The 19,547-nt window shown below is 40.5% G+C and overlaps 1 protein-coding gene across 1 annotated transcript in view; it reads right to left on the minus strand.

Annotated features, from left to right (window-relative positions):
* The window catches only part of VSTM2B (V-set and transmembrane domain containing 2B), a 50,227-nt gene extending 42,389 nt beyond the window's left edge, over positions 1 to 7,838 (minus strand). The window contains exons 1-4 of the mRNA XM_072117202.1: positions 7,350 to 7,838; positions 5,549 to 6,105; positions 4,695 to 4,879; positions 2,381 to 2,413 (exon numbers count right to left, since the gene is read on the minus strand). Of these exons, the coding sequence (XP_071973303.1) occupies positions 2,381 to 2,413; positions 4,695 to 4,879; positions 5,549 to 5,630 (300 nt within the window). The 5' untranslated portion in view covers positions 5,631 to 6,105; positions 7,350 to 7,838. The remainder of the gene's footprint in view (positions 1 to 2,380; positions 2,414 to 4,694; positions 4,880 to 5,548; positions 6,106 to 7,349) is intronic.
* Between the last annotated feature and the right edge of the window lie 11,709 nt (positions 7,839 to 19,547).

Here is a 19,547-nt window from a genome sequence, read left to right on the forward strand (position 1 = left end):
GGATTTTCCATAGAGTAAATTTATCCCATATCCACAGAATAATTTCTATAACAGTAGAGTATAGTAGATATATGATCCCCCAAATAATCTATCTATCTATCTATCATCCTTCTAATCTCATCTTTCTCTCTTTCCTTATATAATTCGATATAATAAGACAAGCCTCACCTCATTAGGGAACTGATCTTTATCTATGGGCTGATATGCTGTTACATTCTAGACATGACCTTCTGTCTGGTTTTCATGCTCTTCTAGTTTATACATCCCGAGCACATGGATAATTTATGCTCTGCCAAGGGGAGGGGGTTCTGTATGGATGGGAAGATATGCTGGGGGCTTTGTAATGAAATTACTGTTGAAAGAAGGATCGTTCTTAATGTGACTAACTGGAAACATCTCAACGTCTCAAATTATCCTGGTTACCTCGTAATCTACTAAATATTTCAGCAGCCAGGCACAAGAGCCCCTGGTCTATGAGCTGTGTCTGCATATTAAGCTAGAATTTAAATGTAAATATATATCTGCTTGCTGCCAGTGAATGATGACAGTCTTCCCTTTGCACAACCCCCTGTCAGCTAAATACATTAGCAGCACTTGGTCCTGCTCTCATCAGTTGGTTTCTCTCCATCTCATTCTCATGTGTGCCCTACTCTGTAGGCACCAACAAGCTTCTCTGCGAGAGTCAAATCATGTCAGTTTTGGGAGGAATATACCATGTGTTTGGCCGAAATGTGCAGGTTGGGGGTGTTAAGCCTTTTCACTCTTGTATAACCTGTCCCAGGGGTGCAGATTGCTCCTGCTGGAGGATAAAGCCTCCATTATGTGTGACTATGATTGCTGCTTCATCTACTTTCTTAATCTTCAGCATTTTGAGTCTTCCCAATTTTCACCTGTTGTGACTTAAGTCATCCTAACATAAAGGACTTGTCAATGGTCTTTATTACAGCCCTGGTGCTGATAGATTTCCTCCTCAAATATCCCTGATTTAAGCTCAACTCATTTACTATCGATCTGAAGGCAAAGAATGAAGAAGCATTGAAAAAAAAAAAATCATCATTGACGTTTCAGGCCGCGATCAAATAATCTGCAGCTCATCCTCCACTCTTATTAATGTCAAGCCTTCTCCCTAGATACAATTCCATTGGGATTCCATAGACAACAAGAAAAGAATGTATCGTACAATTATGTCAGCTCTCTGTCCTAAAAATGGTGTCTGACAATCCCCTCCGGTTCACATTGTTAAATAAAATTGTAAAATACCATATGGTATTCCAATAATGGGTTGTTGATGCCACCATTTGCCATGCTATTAAAACTATATTTTATCAAGAAGTTGACCCCCTATATTATTTTATTTATATTTTGGCAATACCCTTGAAAATGATGGAGCTTTAACTTAATATTGTCAAGAAATTACGACAAGGAAGTTATTTTGGTGCACCAGGGATGTAGCCAGTGTCCACCTGGGGTTCCTTGGGCGCACCACATATAATTCACCCTGGGGCCCAGCCTATATATATACTATATATTGTAGTAGCCTCCCTAATGGGATGTCTTCTGCTGTACCTCTAGAGTCTAGTATTTTGGTAGCACCTGGGCCTTCTGAAGGGTCTTCTGGCATGGCTGTGGCCATTTCTGATGGTGCATCATTTATATTGTGCACATCTGAAACAGCTCAGTTACACTTTCCTGGGAGTAGTGAGGTTACTGAAACATAGAATTCACCCCTTATCTGCTGCTCTTTCTCCTACATCTACTGTACAGAAATGTAATGGCCACATTTAACCCTGCACTTCTCAGATCTGTCAATATGGGGAGCACTGCAGCTTTTAACCAATGTATTGCGTAAAAATCGTTCCTCTGAGGGCCCTGAAGGTCAAAGGTCACTTTGTAGATGGATGGGATGGAGGGAAATCAACCCTCACTACTCCAGAATCAGGATGTAAAGCTTCTGGACAACTGCAATAACTCTAATAGACATTAATTGATGGCATCAGTATCATTATAATTCTAGTTTGGATGCAGCAGAGCCGGCTTTGTCTGCGGTGTTAGAGCATTGTTTTCCTAATGCTGAAGCTCTGTGTCTTTTAGACATAGCAGTGGTAATATTGCCAAGTGTAGCAGAGCTAAAACTTTCATACTACAGGGCTTTATTAGGTCAACCTAATTGTCTCAGAGATCATTGCGCACCCATTCAATCATGTTGCGCCAATTAACAAATGGTTTCGTTATTTGCTGCCATTTTGAACATGCTTGTGCCTTTGATTTTTCTATAACAGAGTGAAACCATGGTAATATTATATCTTCATTGTCATTTTATATGTTCATTCTGCCAATTTTATAAAAAGAATAAAACAAAAATTATGATTTGGTGACTTACACTGATTTTTGTTCCATCCTTATTTGGAATGACCTGAAAAGTAAGACAAACATAGGTAAGTGCACAGTGGCGTTACATGTAAGGACTGAGACTGTCTATGGGCCTGCAGCTCTTTATTATTTGATGTATTTCTGTTCCCACATAGAAAATACTTAAAGGAAGTAATGGGTGACACCTTTTTACCTTTGTTGCCACCATTCCCCACCATTGTTAACAATATGCTCTATGGTGGAAGAAGTGGATGCAAAAGGCACAACTTACGAAATAAGGGAGGTGTGCAAACAAATTTTTATGTGTTTTTAATATACCTCTCCCATATATACCCTTATATCACATAAGTTTAGGTTTTATAAATGAGGCTCATTATCTAGAATTTTTTGCTACCATTGTCACACATCATGCACTGTATGTGTATGAAGGGGGCGTCTTGTCATAACAGTAATCACCATATTGTAAGCAGAAGCTTGGTGCTGCGTCCCAGGGTGCACGGCTGCCTCATTGGTGTTTACATATACAAGTAGCAGGGATAAATGGCAGATCTTTGCTGAATTCTCCAAGCTGTCCACCCACACAACATACAAGCATTTAACATAGCGGTATCCAGTCAAAAATGTAGATATTGTGCAAAAATACCCAATGAAAGTACAAGCGCCATCATACTTCACTAAATCATTTTTAACATCATAATGTATAGTTGATGGCTTATTATAATACCCAAATAAACTCACTTCAGAAAACAGTAATAAGAGGAACAGAAAAGACAGAATTGCATCAGAAAGCAGTAGAGATGTAGAAGAAACCCACATATTGGCTTATGTAGATGAACAGAAAGACATAGATAAATACCTACTAGATGTATAGAAGACAGGTAAAATATACCGTACATAAATGTATAGGTAGATATAGGAGATACTAAATGGATATATATATTTATAAAGTCTAAATTGTATGTGCAGTGGTGAAAAAATGGGCTGATATTCCGTAATGTAGGAGAAGAACTGCGTATTAGAGGAGTAAAGAGTACCTAAGACTACCTGATGAAACTGGATGATATTGGATGATTGTCATGGAGGGATATTTGGTTAGGGGAAAGAGAGGAATTATAGAAGGGAAGAGACAGAGAGGTTAGAAGAGGAGAGAGCAAGAGATAGAATTTCATTTGCATGAGAGAAAGGGAAAGAAAGAAAATGCTCTAGAGAAGAGGAGAAAGATGAGAGACAGAGAAATAAAGAGAGCAGGGAGAGAAGAGAAAAAGAAGAGAAGAGACCTGAGAGAAGGGGAGAGGATAGAGTGAGAAGGGAAGAGTGAGCAAAAAGAAAGGAAAGTGCAAGAAAATGAGAGGGAGAGAAAATGTGGTGAGAGAGAGACGGAGAGAGAGTAGAGAAAAGGAGAGGGACAAAATAAAGAGAGAAGCGGAGAAGGAGAGACAAGAGAGAGGTGAACGCAGGGAGAGAATGATGGAAGGGAGGGGGAGATCAGAGATGGGGTATAAAAAGGCATGTGATTATTTGAATATGAATATGAGTCTCTTATAAATGGATCCATGTTATGCATCACCTGTGCGTATCCCCTCTGTGTATCACCTCTATGTGCCATCTCTCCTCACAGCCTCACTATCTTGATATATTTATGACTACATTATTAATAAGATAAGACCCCTATAGACCCCCCCATCCCTATATATCTTTAATTTGCAGCTGCCTGGGTTCTGTACTTGGACATCAGATCCTTCTAAGATCCTGAGCCAAATTATATAAAGTTAAATGATTGCAGTAGCACAGTACTGCCCCCATATTAAAAAGGGGTCAATTGACTTCTATCTCCAAAATAGAAAATACTCCATTTAGAGCGTGGGGGCTCAGTGGAGCTTCTCATCCTGTACAATGGTTTTTGGCAGCCGAAGCATCAGCTCAATGCATTCTGTTCCTGCGGCTGCGTTTCCTTGCATACATTTAGCTCAATAATTGTGTCTGTCGATATCTATTTACCTCTATTTAAATAACTAATTGTAGGACTGGGAGGCTGGCCGGGGGATCAGACAGAGATGTACAGCTACGATATACTATTAGGAGTGAGCCTTTTGGATATTTTGTTTTCAGGTTGCGGTGATAAGTTGGTGACACCCGTTGAGGACATGATGGCTACCCTATGCCCATCTGTCTCCAAATGACTCATTGCTTTTCCAGTTTCTATTGGCTGTGGGCAACAATAATAAGGAGTGGTTGCAAGAATGTGGAGGGCATGTCAATCATGTGTCCGTGTTCTTACTGTACAATACATATGTAGCCACGTTGACATGGAGAGAAGTCATTACCTTGTTCCTGCCCCCAGGAGCAGTGATAGCTAATTCCAGTGCCGTTTCCCTGGTCGCCTCTTTAAGGTACCACCACTGGATTTCCAAAGAGAATGATGAGGAACCGCTGGCACGAAAAGCACAAGGCATCTCTATATCATCTCCCTCCCTTATAGTCACATCTTTGGGGACTTCAGTGAATGTGGCTGAGAGCAGAAGATAGAATTTACAGGGGGTGGTTAACAGCAGAGATTAATAGACAAGATCAGACTGTTCTGCTCTAATCTGATCTGGCTTTACTCAGGGGTCTACAGCAGTCTGTTAAATGAGACTCCAGTGGATTAAAAAGTAAAGTAATACAATATCACTCAGCATCCTTGTCCACTTCTCCATGGAGGGCAATCGGTGGCTACTTTACTGATGATGATTGCACCCCACCCCTCCCCACCACCTTAGTGCAGACCTGTCCCCTTCTTCCTTACTGATACGCCAGCAATTGTCTAAATAAAAAACATTTCCGACATAAACCACTTGTTTGTGGAGAGCCTGTACACATAATACCCCATTAGATCACCTGCACAATGACCTATTTACATCCTATGGTATTCCTCTCCCTCGTATACATATTTCAAGCTTATTATATTCCAGGCTTCCCGTGCAGATGTTATATTGTTTTCTACAGCTCGAAAAACTCATTTGAAATTCTAATTTTTTTGCTTTCTAAAGGGGAGCAGGGGTTTCATTCTGCACCTGTAGGACTGAATGTCCCTTAAAATGGTGCAGAAATCAAAATAGATAAACAGGGGGCAAAAACATGCATGGCACTGTCTAGGGGACCCCCATGAATCTATAAGGAAAATTCAGCAGGTACTCACCATGTACAGTGAACAGGAGAGGGGAATTGAGCATCAGGTAACAAAGAGCACTGAACAATCCTTGCTTTTCCATGTCATACATGTCAGTTGGAGGGTATAAGCCAGGAAACAAAATACACAGCAGGTTTCCAACAGAGAATTAGTGAATTTCCAATCCCATTGCAAATGTGGAGAACACGTAGGTGGTTTGGGTTGAAAGTTATTAATGTTATTTCCTTAGAAATGTAAGCCTTTCCAATGGGATCCCAATTATAAAATCCACATTGAGATTGCTGGGATCTCCTCTTGGATCAACAATGATCCTGTGGACACCAGATCCTTCCAAAAACCATGCCAAAATTGAACCTGGTGGTAACAGAAGCCCTACCGACTCAATAAGAGGTCTTCATCTCAATCCTGATCACTGGAGCATTCGATTCTTGTTGTTTTCTGACTTGGATTTTAGACTTGTTTGCTCCTTGGCTAGGATTGAGGGAAACAACCAGGATCGTCTTTGAATCATCCAGATCACTCGTCTATTCTTTTTCCTCCCTGGACCCAATCTGAGTAGGACAAATCTGCAAGGGGAACCAAAGGTTTGGATATTTTGTTTACACTCCTACATCCACATCAATAAAGATGACCTCAACAAATTGATAACAGGTAAGAAAAATAGGGTTGGCATCATCTCTTCATCCAATGCAGCAAACCACGATTTAGGAACATAAGAATGACGGGAGCCCCCAGATTCTGCAAAGGTTCTTCATGAACATCAAATAATAAAGGGAGTTGAAACCAGCATCCACTTTGGCCACAAAATGCTCATCATCACTTCTTGTGCCTTAGTCCCCACTTCAGTAAAACCAGAAGGGGAGGGATGTGATAGAGCACGTCTGTTTAACTCCCCCAAGGCTGGAAGAGCTTTCACTGCCATATAGTGCTCTTCACTACTTAGTATCTTCTACCTCTAAGACTGAAGTCTATAGGACAACCCTCCTTCCCTTTCTTTACAAAGAGGAAATATAGAGACTGTTTTGTTTACAGGAAGGAAGAAGAGAGACTACAGGGGGCTTATGAATCAGTGTAGCAGGGGAATGCACTTGTCGCAACAATAGGGGCATTAAAATCCCTTATTGAGGCTAAGTGAACCCAACTGATGGCTTTGTAATTGGGAACAAAAACCCGTCACTAGCTTCCTGTCAGGCTTATGAACTGAAAGCAACTGTATCTAATCTAAAGGTTATCACGGTTTAAGGATTAAAATGCAAATGAAAAATAATCACCCCCGCACCTCCTTTACAATTTAACCCATTAAGCACAAGTTTGAAATCTACTACACCATTCAAAATGTTTATGGGTTAATACATCTTATTATCCACATCCTCTTAAACATCATTTTATTATACAGCTATTATCCTATAGAAAAAATCCTGACACCCCCAACAAGGAATGGTGAAGGACATGCTCAAATATAAGGGACCCCTTCACTAAGATCTCTCTCATCTTGAAGATATAGAAAGGTAGGATTACTTTATATAGATTTATAACCTTTACCACCCTCACATATAATCTAAGCCACTTTAACCATTTATCTACATGATAATAAAGTCGTTGCCCCAAAACAGAAGGAAATGAAGTCCTGCATGTTATATTTTAATGCAATGACTTCATTCTCTCAGCAACATGATCCAGATCATAAGAACCTTTTTACAAATCCATATAAACAGTATCCTGACCCTAGGGATATTAAGGGGTACACAATTATGGGGGGAAAGGTACCCTACAAATGTACAACCAGCAACAGACAAAATAGATTGCTCACCTCTCAGCTCTGCCATGCAGTCTGAAGATCATGCACAGAAGCATTGGTGTCTGATTCAGAAAAAATCCAAGAACTGCAGGGAATGATGACAGGAGCTGAGGACAGCATCATTCCAGGTACCAACAGCTGGCCAGCCTGACTTCATATGCCCACTTTTAGGAATAGGGTATCTTCCAGTCTTTGGCGTCTCTCCTTTCTGCAAAGTTAGCAGTCAGTGCTGAATCCAGCTTCCCCCACTCCCCAGCCTATGCAGTCAGATGGAACAGGCTTGAGTAGCTTAGCAGTCAGTATAGAGAGCAAATTAACCTGTTCATATGTGGATTTTACATCATCCCCTTGCAGGCAGTGGCGGGCTGCAATGCTGTGGTCTGTGCTGATTAGGAAGGAGTCTGCTTCTTACATGCCATTCCTATTCCTCCTAGACAGGAATGCACTGCAGCTATGGATCTTAGCCTCCCCAACAGCTGTGGACTGGGAACATTCAGGCAGTGGCTCTCACAGGGAGGGGGCGTACTGCCTCTAAGTTTCCACTGTCTGACCCTCATGTGAAGCTGTTGGAAGAAGGTCCCATAGATTGTAATGAGGAGGAAGGAGAGTGATGAGAAACATATAGAAATCAGGATTGCAGAGGGGGATGTAGAGAACATTTAGCACAAAAGTAGTCAACTATCTTGATATTCTGTGCTTTTACTTAGCAAGCAATGTGCCAGTATGGCCATGAATGGAGCATTTCTGCGCAAATTATTTGTCTGTATCCATATATACATTTTTTATTTATTCAACAGAATATTTCAACAATCCGTTTTCTATGGTGTGATTTATAAATATGCAGGTACAGATGGCGCTCACATCATGTATGTAATGTTCCAATTTGGATAACTACATGTAGCAGGCTGTGTTCATATCCTGAACCTGTTCTGCTACTGTAGGGAACCACTACCAGCGTCATGTTATGCCAATATCCTCAACCCTACAGAATGCTCAATAAAAAGCCATGTGTGTATACTGTCCATAGGGCAATAATATTCACTGCATCTACTAGCATACATAGCAGATGGAGGACCCAGCACATAACCGCTCCTCCTTGAATGAAATGATGCTTGGGTGAGAGGTATTTAAGATGTGGACACAGGGGCATTATTACATTTAGCAGAAGCAGTCCTGCTGCCCCCCTTTACCTGTTGCATTTGTGAATAAGTGGAGCTTTGTATATTATACATTTTAAAGTTTATGGTAAAAGGGGATAGATTTGGCCTGAAACGAGTCCCTTACAGATAGTCTCATAGCAACTGCATTTGCCATGTAGAACGTTTATACTCTAAATGTGGATCTCAACCTTACTAATGTCGCAATCCTGTAATACAGTTCTGCATGTTGTGGTTACCCATAGTAATAAAATTATTTTCATTGCTACTTATTGTCATTTTGCTACTGTTCTGAATTGTAATTGTAGTCACAGTGGTCCTCCAAGTAGCCAGTAGTCGGTGATGCCACATAGTAGTCAATAGTCACAGAAATGCCTCCAGTAGCCAGCAGTCACAGTGATACCACCAATAGCATAAAGAAATGTGTCATCAAATGTTGCCTGCACCACATCTACTATCACACAGATTACATGTTCACAGATTACATGGAGAGCAGCAAAGCATGGTGGCTGAAAACATATGTTTTCTGCAGCCAAATGTGAGAGACGGTGTGTTGGTTCCCAAGACACATATTCCTGTTGGTCTCAGGGGACCCCTGTGAAAGGGCCATTCTTCAAAGGGGTGCATCACTGAGGGTTAAAGGGGATCTAGCCGCTAAAGCGAAAATTCAAGCTTAACAAGTAACATGTTTATTGCTAGGACCCCCACAGATCACAAGATCAGGGGATTGTTCCCCAAATGAACAGAACATTTGTTGGCAAATGCACCCTTCTGCTCTATTCATCTCTATTCATCTCCACTGACAGAGATAGTCTATCGTAGTGCATAACGCTATTTACATCAGTACTATAGACAATGAATAGAGTGGCCTTAGAACCAAAAACCCATACAATAAAAATGTATTAGAGATAAATACAATTCAATAAAATATACAGTACTAGAATATAACAAAAAACAAATGTGGTGACCATGATCTTAATTAGCCCAAGAAAACCCACCAAGAAAATGACAATTTAATACAAGTTATAACTTACACTGTCACAATAGGGAGATTTGTAGTATTAAACAAATTATAGAAAAAAATGTCAAAATATCACATATCTTGATATTATAGTAGAAAATATCACCAACCTTTATATATTAAGGTGTACAATTATTGGTAGTAACTACACTAATAAGATCAATATATGGAAGCAAGGTAGAGCCTGGCCAAGCTACCAGTGTATGGATGGAGTGTCTGCATGAATGTCCAACCTGTCGCTCAATTAATTTGGGCTACATCAGACTCCCAGAGATCCCATCCTACAGATCAGCAAGTTTTCAGTTATTATGTGGAAATGTTGTGAATGGACATGCCCTTTAATGTAGGATACTATTCCCCACCCAAAATCTTACACTCAAAATATTGGAAGAGTTATAACACGTATTCATTATGAACGTTAAGGGTCAATGATTTATGGTATCTGTAATTGTAAGGGATTCTTAGGTTTAGTGAAATACATTACAATATCAGTGTCAGATCTGTACCATGCTCCAGTATTGAGCGCAGAGACCCTCCGACTATAACATCTTTGTCAGACCTATGTGGCACATATGAAGATGTATGAGGCTGTTGAAGGAGAGAGAAGTTGTGCTCTGTTTTATTATATATGTGTCATGCAGTAAAAAAGTGAAGCCTTTACTAGGTGATGTTAAGATGTAAATTTTATAGGATATATTTTATCCCAGATGGAAAAGATTATTTTATAAGGTTATATATTATACATATGTACTATAAAGTATATGCAAAATGTAGTACCATTCTAGTACATGCTTAGGTCTGTGCTCAGATCTAGCTGTATGATGTTTCATATATTTTCCCATAAGGATGAACTGGAACACCAACAGTGTTACAAATCTTATCCCTCCGCATCAGTGGTCAACAGAGGATGGAGAATACAAGTCAATTAATGGCAATAGTTTTTTTCTGAATAGATGTTCCTCAAGCCCATTTGGATTTAATGGTACAACTATTTTTCATCGAGTTGTGTATCTTACTATTTATCTTTAGAATGCAAAAATTCAAAGGTAGGAAAGCAATGACCTTGAGTGATGTGTAACCACTCCTGTCCCTACAGAATAATGGGTGGAATTCACTTTGACTGGTTTTTTAAATGCCAGTCTTAAAATCCCTCCGGCAGCACTCTGAATCTGTATCTACTATACTAGTAAGGCTCTGGATTCTTAGTAGATGTGGGCGCAATCACTGCCAGGGCGATTCTGACGCGAGGCCTAACCAGGCAGAGATTTCTGCTATAGTCTCCCCCAGTTTTCCAGCAGAGACTATATTAGAGAAAGAGCCGAGGATTTCAATCCACTACCTTAACTGGTGAAAAGTTGACGTAATAAATCTCCCTCAATGTATACGAAACACTGTATACAAGTTACACATATACCAAGCAGACAATATTCAGGAGCAAGGCGGCGAGAATCTGCTGCAGACTTGGCCTGAGGAAATGGCACAATCACGAATTGTTTCATTTGCTGGAAAAAATGCAACACTGTAAATGTCTCAGTTTTGCTGACATAAAGATAGATGATGATGGAACTGAAGTTGACCAGTTAATGCAATAGGTGAGCACAGCTACATTCATAAAGCCAGGACAAGCAAGATTTAATTAATCCCATTAGAGGAAGAGATTTTCAACAAAAAAGCAGAAGGTTCATAAAAGTACAAGAAGCTTAGAAGAGTTCAGAAAGGTTCTAAACGTACATACAGGTAATATTCAATAGGTGGTCCAGCATACTCTGAGGTCCATAATAAATAGTAAGGTGATGGCCCCATGCTAAGTGCACAAATGGTATAATATAATATAACTGTATAACTATAACAGAGTTTCTCAATAATAGCAGAGGAATATGTGAAGTATGTACAGTACTGCAAATAATAATAATTATACTTTAGTTATATACAGGCAGTCCCCGGGTTACATACAAGATACGGTCCATAGGTTTGTTCTTAAGTTGAATTTGTATGTAAGTCGGAACTGTATATTTTATAATTGTAGATCCAGACAAAACATTTTTTTTCCCCAGTGACAATTGGAGTTTCAATATTTTTTGCTGTAATTGGACGAAGGAATATCAATAAAGCTTCATCACAGACACCTTACAGCTGATCATTGCAGTATGGGACTATAGTAAAGCATCCAGAGAGCTTCACCAGATGTCACAGGGGGCAGAGGGGTCCGTCTTTAACTAGGGGTCGTCTGTAAGTCGGGTGTGCTTAAGTAGGGGACCACCTGTAGTGCCTACAGATTACACAGCGCTTCACAGATCTGGGGCCGCTATTGGAGCCACGCGCTCCCCCCTGGTAAGTGCCATGGGGGTGTGTGTGTTTGATCTATCGGTGGAATCTCCGACCACGGGTGTTAGAGGCAGGTATCAACTGTAATATAATGCCGACATCCGCAGCTTCTGGCACCGGCACCGTTCAGCAGCCGGTACCAGAAGCAGGACGTAGCAGTACGTTAAGCCTTCTACTAGTTAGTCTAGTCTGCTGCCCCTGCGCACGGACTGAATTTTTTGGTGCACAGACTATATTCCGGTCATGCCCCCTATTAACCAGGGATATCCTACTTTTTCAGAAAAGTCTGAATACACCCTAAAATGGTTTGAAATTTGGCACATACAGATTGCTACATCTCCCCAAATGTTAATTTAAAAAATAATGTAGACACTGTGGGCATCTATTATTCACTCTGCGCCAGTTTTTGGCATCACCTTTTTATGTTTCCCCGCCTTGTGCACCTTATATATTATTTGTCACAATTTAGTTTTGATTCCCGACATTCACATAGTTTTTTTGGTTGCTGAATATGGGTGCAGCTCTGCAATCCTTTTTCACTTTTTCCCATTCACTGCACTTTTAGTTTCCTGACACTTTTTTGGCACATTTTTTGTGCAAAATTAAGCAAAACTGGCGGTGACAGTGAGTGTACTCACCACACCATGACTGAGCCACAATGTGACGTTTTATTATGAAGGTGGGAAGGGTGAAGAGCACTGACCCCTTCCCATCTCCAGTACGCCAGAAACTTTCCCTGGTCATGTGAACAAGATATTTAAAATGTGTTTACGTAGATGTAATGTGAATTCAGTGTTAGGCTGCTGGTGTTTACATTGCATTAAGATTACGTTGATTTAAACCTTGTTTCTGTAAAAGTGCTACGTAAACGCAATATTAGCGTGCATTCACACACTTTTCGTTTACATTGTGTGAACATCACATTGATGTAAATTGTGTTTATATAAATGCAATTTGAATGTAAGTGCTATGTGAATATAATATTGACTTCATTCACACACTATTCATTAACATTGCATTCACATTGTGTTAACATCACGTTTATTTAAATCATGTTTATGTAAAAGTAACTTGAAAATGATGTTTATTTCCAATTTACATAAACAATATGTGAACGCAATATTAGACTGCATTCCCACTCTTTTAATTTACATCATGTTTACATTGTGTTAACATCACATTAACTTCCACAGGATAGGGCCTAACTTGCTGATTGGTAGGGATCTCAGTGATAAGACCCCCACAGATCACAAGAACGGTGGGTCCCACTACTCCCCTCAGCTCGGAAAGCGACAAGGGGGTCATACAGAGACATCCGGCCCCCAATTCTTGTGATCTGTGGCGGTTTCATCCTCACTGACCAGCAAGTTGGGCCCTACCTTGTGGGTAGGGCCTAACTTGTTTCGTGGGAAAACCCACCTGCTAGGATCTGCACCTGCTACAAAACTGCATCAGAAAATCTCATTGTGGGAATGAACCCTGACAGCGATGATTATGGGATTTCTTATTTAACTTATCCCCAATCCCCAATAACCCAATGTAGGAAAATGAAGTTATTCTTGTGTATATCACACTGATGGGGGTATACTCTGACCTGGGGGGATATATTCTGGCCTAGGCCACCTTATACCCCAGGATATAATTTGGCCTAGGCCAAGGGATACCCAGGGTATAATCTGGGCTAGGCCCCTTTAAACTCGGGTATAGTCTGGGCTGGGGTATACTCTGGCCTGTCAGACCAGATCTAGTGAGGCACTCCTGGATTTTGGGCTCTGTCCTGTCCAGGTGGAGGTGCAGCAAGATATAAACTCCATCCTCTAGATACCGACAGAGTTGAATGCAGAGAGTTGTCAGCTTTATGCGTTATCACTTTGCTAATCCAGCAGCTGCGAAGTGATGATCTCCTCCTGTCTGCTGGGCTGTACATAGCAACAGCATAGGAGAGGATTGCTGCAGGGGAGTGGGAGAGGTGATTATTATTTTTTATTTAGCAGCAACAAGCGGTCTGCTGGGGGGGCAATATGAGGGGAAGCTACTGTGGGGGCGGAAAATAAGAGGGGGATCTGGAGGCACAATATCAAGGTGGCCAGAATATGATGGGGAGATGTTGTGGGGGGGGCATAATATGAAGGGTAGCTGCTGGAGTGCACAATAGGAGGGGGAGCTAGGGGCACAATAGGAGGGGGAGCTGTGTGGGGGTGGATCAAGTGTGCGCCCTCACTGTGAGGCGGTGCATGGGGAAAAAGGTGGGGTTTTTGGTGTGCGATGTTCCTCTTTCTGCAATACAAAAGTTGGGATGTATGCTGTAGAGGAGGATTTTGTGTTTTTTTTTTTTTTTTTAATCAAATGATCCACTTACCATAGTTAAGGCATGAACGATACTAAATTATAGAGAACTAAAGGTCGCACATAATCAAGGAGATATGTCTCGTTCTTACATGATAATTTGTGCTTTGTATTGTGTAATTGAATGTATATAATCTTTTATTTTTATTATGCCTGTGCTGAATTACAGCAGCTTCGGTGTAACACTGGAGAACTGTGCCAGGCTGAAGCCAGATAAGATGCCTTTGGGCCTTCTACTACTGCAAGGCCTTAATCTCCCGATGGGTCACGACAGATTAAATGTCCACAGATTCACATACTTGACACACAATAATTTAACACAAAGGTCTCCAGGGGTGCCGGTGTCTATGATGTAAAACAATCTGACCGAAAATAGGAAAATAAGTCTGCTACCAGACAGATGCTGCAATATAAGAAAATCATCTCATCTCATATATTGTTTGTTGAATTACAATAACTTTCACAGCTCCTGGTATTTTTTACTGACTTAAAAGGGATATCCTGAATATATGAACTGCTGATACAAAAACCCATAATGCTTCACTTCATAAATGAATACAACAAAACACAAAATTGAGCTTAAATAGTTTGCTTTTATGATTTACAAAATTTTATGGGCTTTATAAAGTAGGTGGATTTAGCCAAGATAGTCGTCATCTAAAACTTCCCATGATCCATCAGTTCTCAGTAACTCATCCTCCCTCAGTTCCTCAGTAAATTTTGTCCCTCCACAAGGAGAAAGTCACAGGACTGATTAAAGGGCTAGTTGCATTTTAATTCTCCATTATAGTGTTGGACCACAACATTTTTCTGTTAAGGTGAGAACATTTTTAAATAACAACTAATTACATATTATCTTATATTTTAATAAGCCATTTGAGTGAATTATGTTTATTCCTGGGATACCCCTTTTAGGGTTCTTAGGGGGTCTTTTAAAGACCTCTGTTCTCTATGAGCAGTTCTCTATAAGCAGGAATATCATTAAAATGGTACTATAATAAAATCCCCAAGAAGCATGAATGTAAGAGCTGTAATAAAGCCCCCTATGTGCAAGTATTTAATTACTAGAAAGTAAAAAACTAAATTAAAATAACTAAACTAAAAAAATACAACTACAATAGTATGACTAATCCCCCTATTTGGAAGAATATAAGGACATCTACCACCACAATGAAGGATTGTAAACCAATCATATCTGCATGCTGGTGCCCCATCTGGCATGATCTGCTCTTCTTTTAGCTTTTTATGCCCTTGTTTTTTTTTTTTTTAGAAAAACAGGCTTTCAAGAGTATGCAAATGAACCTTCCAGGCTCCAATAACACCTATGGATAATTTTAAAAGTCTTTTTTTTGTAAAAACCAGAGCATAAGAAGCTAAAAGAAGAGCATGTCTGGCAAGAAGGGCAATTGTGCTTAATTTACAATCCTTAAACCTAGTGGCAGCTTTTCTTTACTATATACTATAAAACTGCCTATTTATGACTTTATATACAGTGCCCGGTTAGGGGTTGGGCTTTTTTGGTTCCCCAGGCACAGTCAAGGTGTCACCACTTGTTGCTGCTCGGGAGGATAAGGTGTTGTGCTCCCTGAGGGCAAATATTTCCAAAGAGTCAGGGTCTGCAGTGAACAGTTACCTTCTTTACAGGTGCAAATTCAGGTGCAAAGCAATACAAGCAAGACATAGGGCTGATATAACACACAATGACCCTCTTAGCTCTACGACCTTATCTTGTCTGTAGTATGTAGAGAAAACGCTGAACGATTCTACTTGCTGTCAGGAAGTGCCTGTGTGCTGTTCTTTTAATGAAGGAGGAAGGGGAAGGAGGCAGAGAGCACTACAGCCATGCAGAGAAGAGAAGCTATTCATGAGAAGAATCCAACCATAGTGAGAAAATTTATGGTCAGATCCAGGGACAACCAAAATTGTAAACACCAGGACTGATAGAGATAGAGTCTGCTGTGTGCAATGTGAAGAGGTAGGGAGCCAGATTTGTATCTTGAGGTGCACCTGTACTACTCATCACACACAGTCTCACATACTGAGGTCAGAGTGTGGGGTAGTCCAGGATCCAACTAGATGGGTGGTGGTCCACTCCAGCCAGATCCAGTTTGTCATTTGTTTATCACAAGGACACTTCACATAATGGCACCATAGAATATTGCTGCGTATCTACAATATTTCTTTCAATTTCTATATTACTTCACCATAAGAAGAGGATTGTGGAAGATCCTTACATTAATGCTTCACATCCTACACTCATCACTTTTGTGTGGTGACTTGTCTGGGCTACCAGACCACTGCTCTACATATGACTGTATATAGAAGAATATAATATATTGGTCAGTACTTTGACATTTCATATAGAGACTTAATTCTGTGAATAAAGAGGGCTGTGTCAATGTACAGTACTTTATTATTGTTAAAGGGACAGATTTAGACAATAGATACCTACGTAGGTGAAAGGTTGATGATGTGATGCAGTATGATAATTTTCCAGGGTGGAGCTCTGCTTCAATGCTCTTTCGTGAACACAATAAATTCTCATACAATATTGATTTTGTCATTATTTACACCGGCAGTTATATTGTATTCATGTTGTGTTCCATGGATAAACACAAGTGAAGCACCACGCAGGTCACAGCCAGGCCATTGTCTCTTGCGTAGAGATTAATATATCATTGTAGTGTTTGTGTCCCTGTCTCCAAACCTTGACTCTAGATAATACTTCCTACAGTATCAGGATGACTTTGTAGTTAGCCTTCATTGAAAAAATGTTCCTTTTCAATGGCAGCAAACACATCTCAGAAACTGGAGACCTCTGCATATGATGCTAACTTGGTAATCTTGCCCTGTTAGCTTTTGTTCACATCTGCTTTGAATTGTTTTTTTGGTCTGTCACTTTTGATGGCAATATTTTTTTTATTCATGAGGGATCAGGGAATGACCCTTCTGTATATCTCTTACCTATATATAACTCATTTGTATATACAATCCTTTACAAGCCAATGCAAACTATACATTATTTAAGTTGTGGCCACAATGAATTTTCAAGATGATTTAGAAAGCAGAGGATAAGGGAGGAGTAAATTGGCTCCTGAGTTACTAGACTATGGATAGCCATTCACTGTGGGCACTTTACTCTATGCACAATTTAAACAAGATAAAGTGTGCGATTTGTGGTTCTATGGTTTCAAAAGTATAATAATCTTTAATGAGGACAAAGGAATACATATAAAAAACATTGAAACGCACTTAGAAAAAGCAATGTACACAATCAAAAATCAAAGGTAAGGTGGTCATGGTTAGTGTAGACCAAAACCAACACCTCCTGTCCTACAACCGGATCATGTGATCAGCCAAACAATCCCTGCCTGAAATGTCCTAGAAATTCGAAACACCCTATTCGGTAAAGACGATGAAAATACCAATCTTGTGTTCCGGTAAAGCCAATGAGGAAGATGCAAGCTGCTGTTAATACAAAAAAGGTGAATACAAAAAAGGTGAATATCCCAATTATTGTGTGTATAGAAAATGGTACTACAGCATCATGTATTCCCTTTTACTACAGCGTTCAAAATCAAGTGAACAATAAAAAACCTGGGCCAACTGTACCCAATGCAAGAAACGGGCAGCAAAGTGGACAGGCGGCATGACCTCAACAGGGGTGGAAGGTTCCCTATGCATATCATCATCAAGGACGACTTCCTCAGGGGTATGAATATCCACATGTAAAAATTGCCCAGCATCCAAGCTTAAAGTTCACTTTTCTTTATTTCATCAGTTTAAAAAACCAGGGGTATGTTGCCTCCAACCTCTAGTGCTCACATCCCCACATGGCCCCTCACAGATGGTAGGCGTGATAAGAATGAAGTAGAGGCCAAAAATACACATTATGGTGGCGAGTATAATATGCGCATGCGCATCCCCGGCTAGGGAGAGAAACAATTTGCTTACAACAAGCCATACTGACTAGCACCCACTGCGGGTGGAAAATGCTGCCATACAATGTTTACACCACACATGACTCCACCAAAAGTTATTTTGTACAAAAGGAAAATTATATTCACCCGCTGAGGAAAAAATTGTATACACATTCTGTATAGTACAGATACACTATAAACTCATATAGTATATATACATAATATACTTAGTATACTGTATGTAACATACAGTATATACACAACCTGTACATACATACAGTATTCACACACCATAAACACATAATCCATATACATATAGCATATAAACACACATACATTATATAGACATCATACACACATACAGTAGATATATCATATACACACCATATACACTCATACAGCATACACATAAACACACATATACAACATATACACACACAGAAACACCAGATACACACACCTACACACCATAAACACACACACCACACACACATATATGTTTATACATAGACATGCATACAGGGAGGGGAAAAGGAAGCTGCAGGTGCAGCAACCCTGCCAATGCATAGGGTAGGTAGTTGTTGCGAATAGCGCCCGCTTTATGTTAGAAGCTGTCTAGGGAGACTGATCACCTCTTTAGGAACTTTGTAAAAGCAGCTGGAACTACTGCCTGTGAGGACAATAGTTAAAGGGGTTGTCCGAGAGTTATGAAAATTAACTAAAGGTGGCCAGAGGGGGCTGCTTAAAAAAATAAAGAACTACTTACCTTCCGGCGCCCTGTGGGTGTCCTGCGCTGCTGACACCCTGGTCCGGGCGCCATGTAAACAAACATGGCCACCGGGGCAGCGCTGCACTGATCTTCCACTCATCTCTCGGACAACCCCTTTGACATTTCTATTGTCTGTAACCAATGATATGCTGTGTTCTTATTGTAAATCAAGCCGGAAGCTGATTGGAGAGTGCTGACACCTGACTTTGGGAGTATAAAAACCCCTTGTGGGAGGAAGGACATGGTCAGTCCCAGGTCCTGCAGAGTCAGAGTATTCCAGAAGCAAAAGAGAGAGCAGCACATGTCTGTGCTGCAGCAGTCAGTGACACACTACCAGGAAGCAGAGGTGTCTCAGGCCTGCTACTGTCCAGACTTGGCTCCATCTTAACCAGTTCAGCCTGAAGCTTTTACCAGGCTGTGACCAACCCTTCCTGCAGACCAGCTATCTCCTACCAGCTTTCCAGCTGGCTGAACCTGGTGCTGATGATAGGCCATTGCCTGCTGTTGAAGTTCCAATAAAGAACTGTGAGCTGATTTGCACAGCTTGCCTCCGTGTGATCTATGGATCAGGCTTTCCATCACAGGCTCCCATCCTTCATCACCCAGGGATTCCTATATACACCTCAGTGGTTGCCCCAGGGAGAAACTTATTCTACCAGCCTCTCCCTCCAC

The sequence above is a fragment of the Engystomops pustulosus genome, chromosome 7 (genome assembly GCF_040894005.1).
Source record: "Engystomops pustulosus chromosome 7, aEngPut4.maternal, whole genome shotgun sequence".
Lineage (NCBI taxonomy): Eukaryota > Metazoa > Chordata > Amphibia > Anura > Leptodactylidae > Engystomops > Engystomops pustulosus.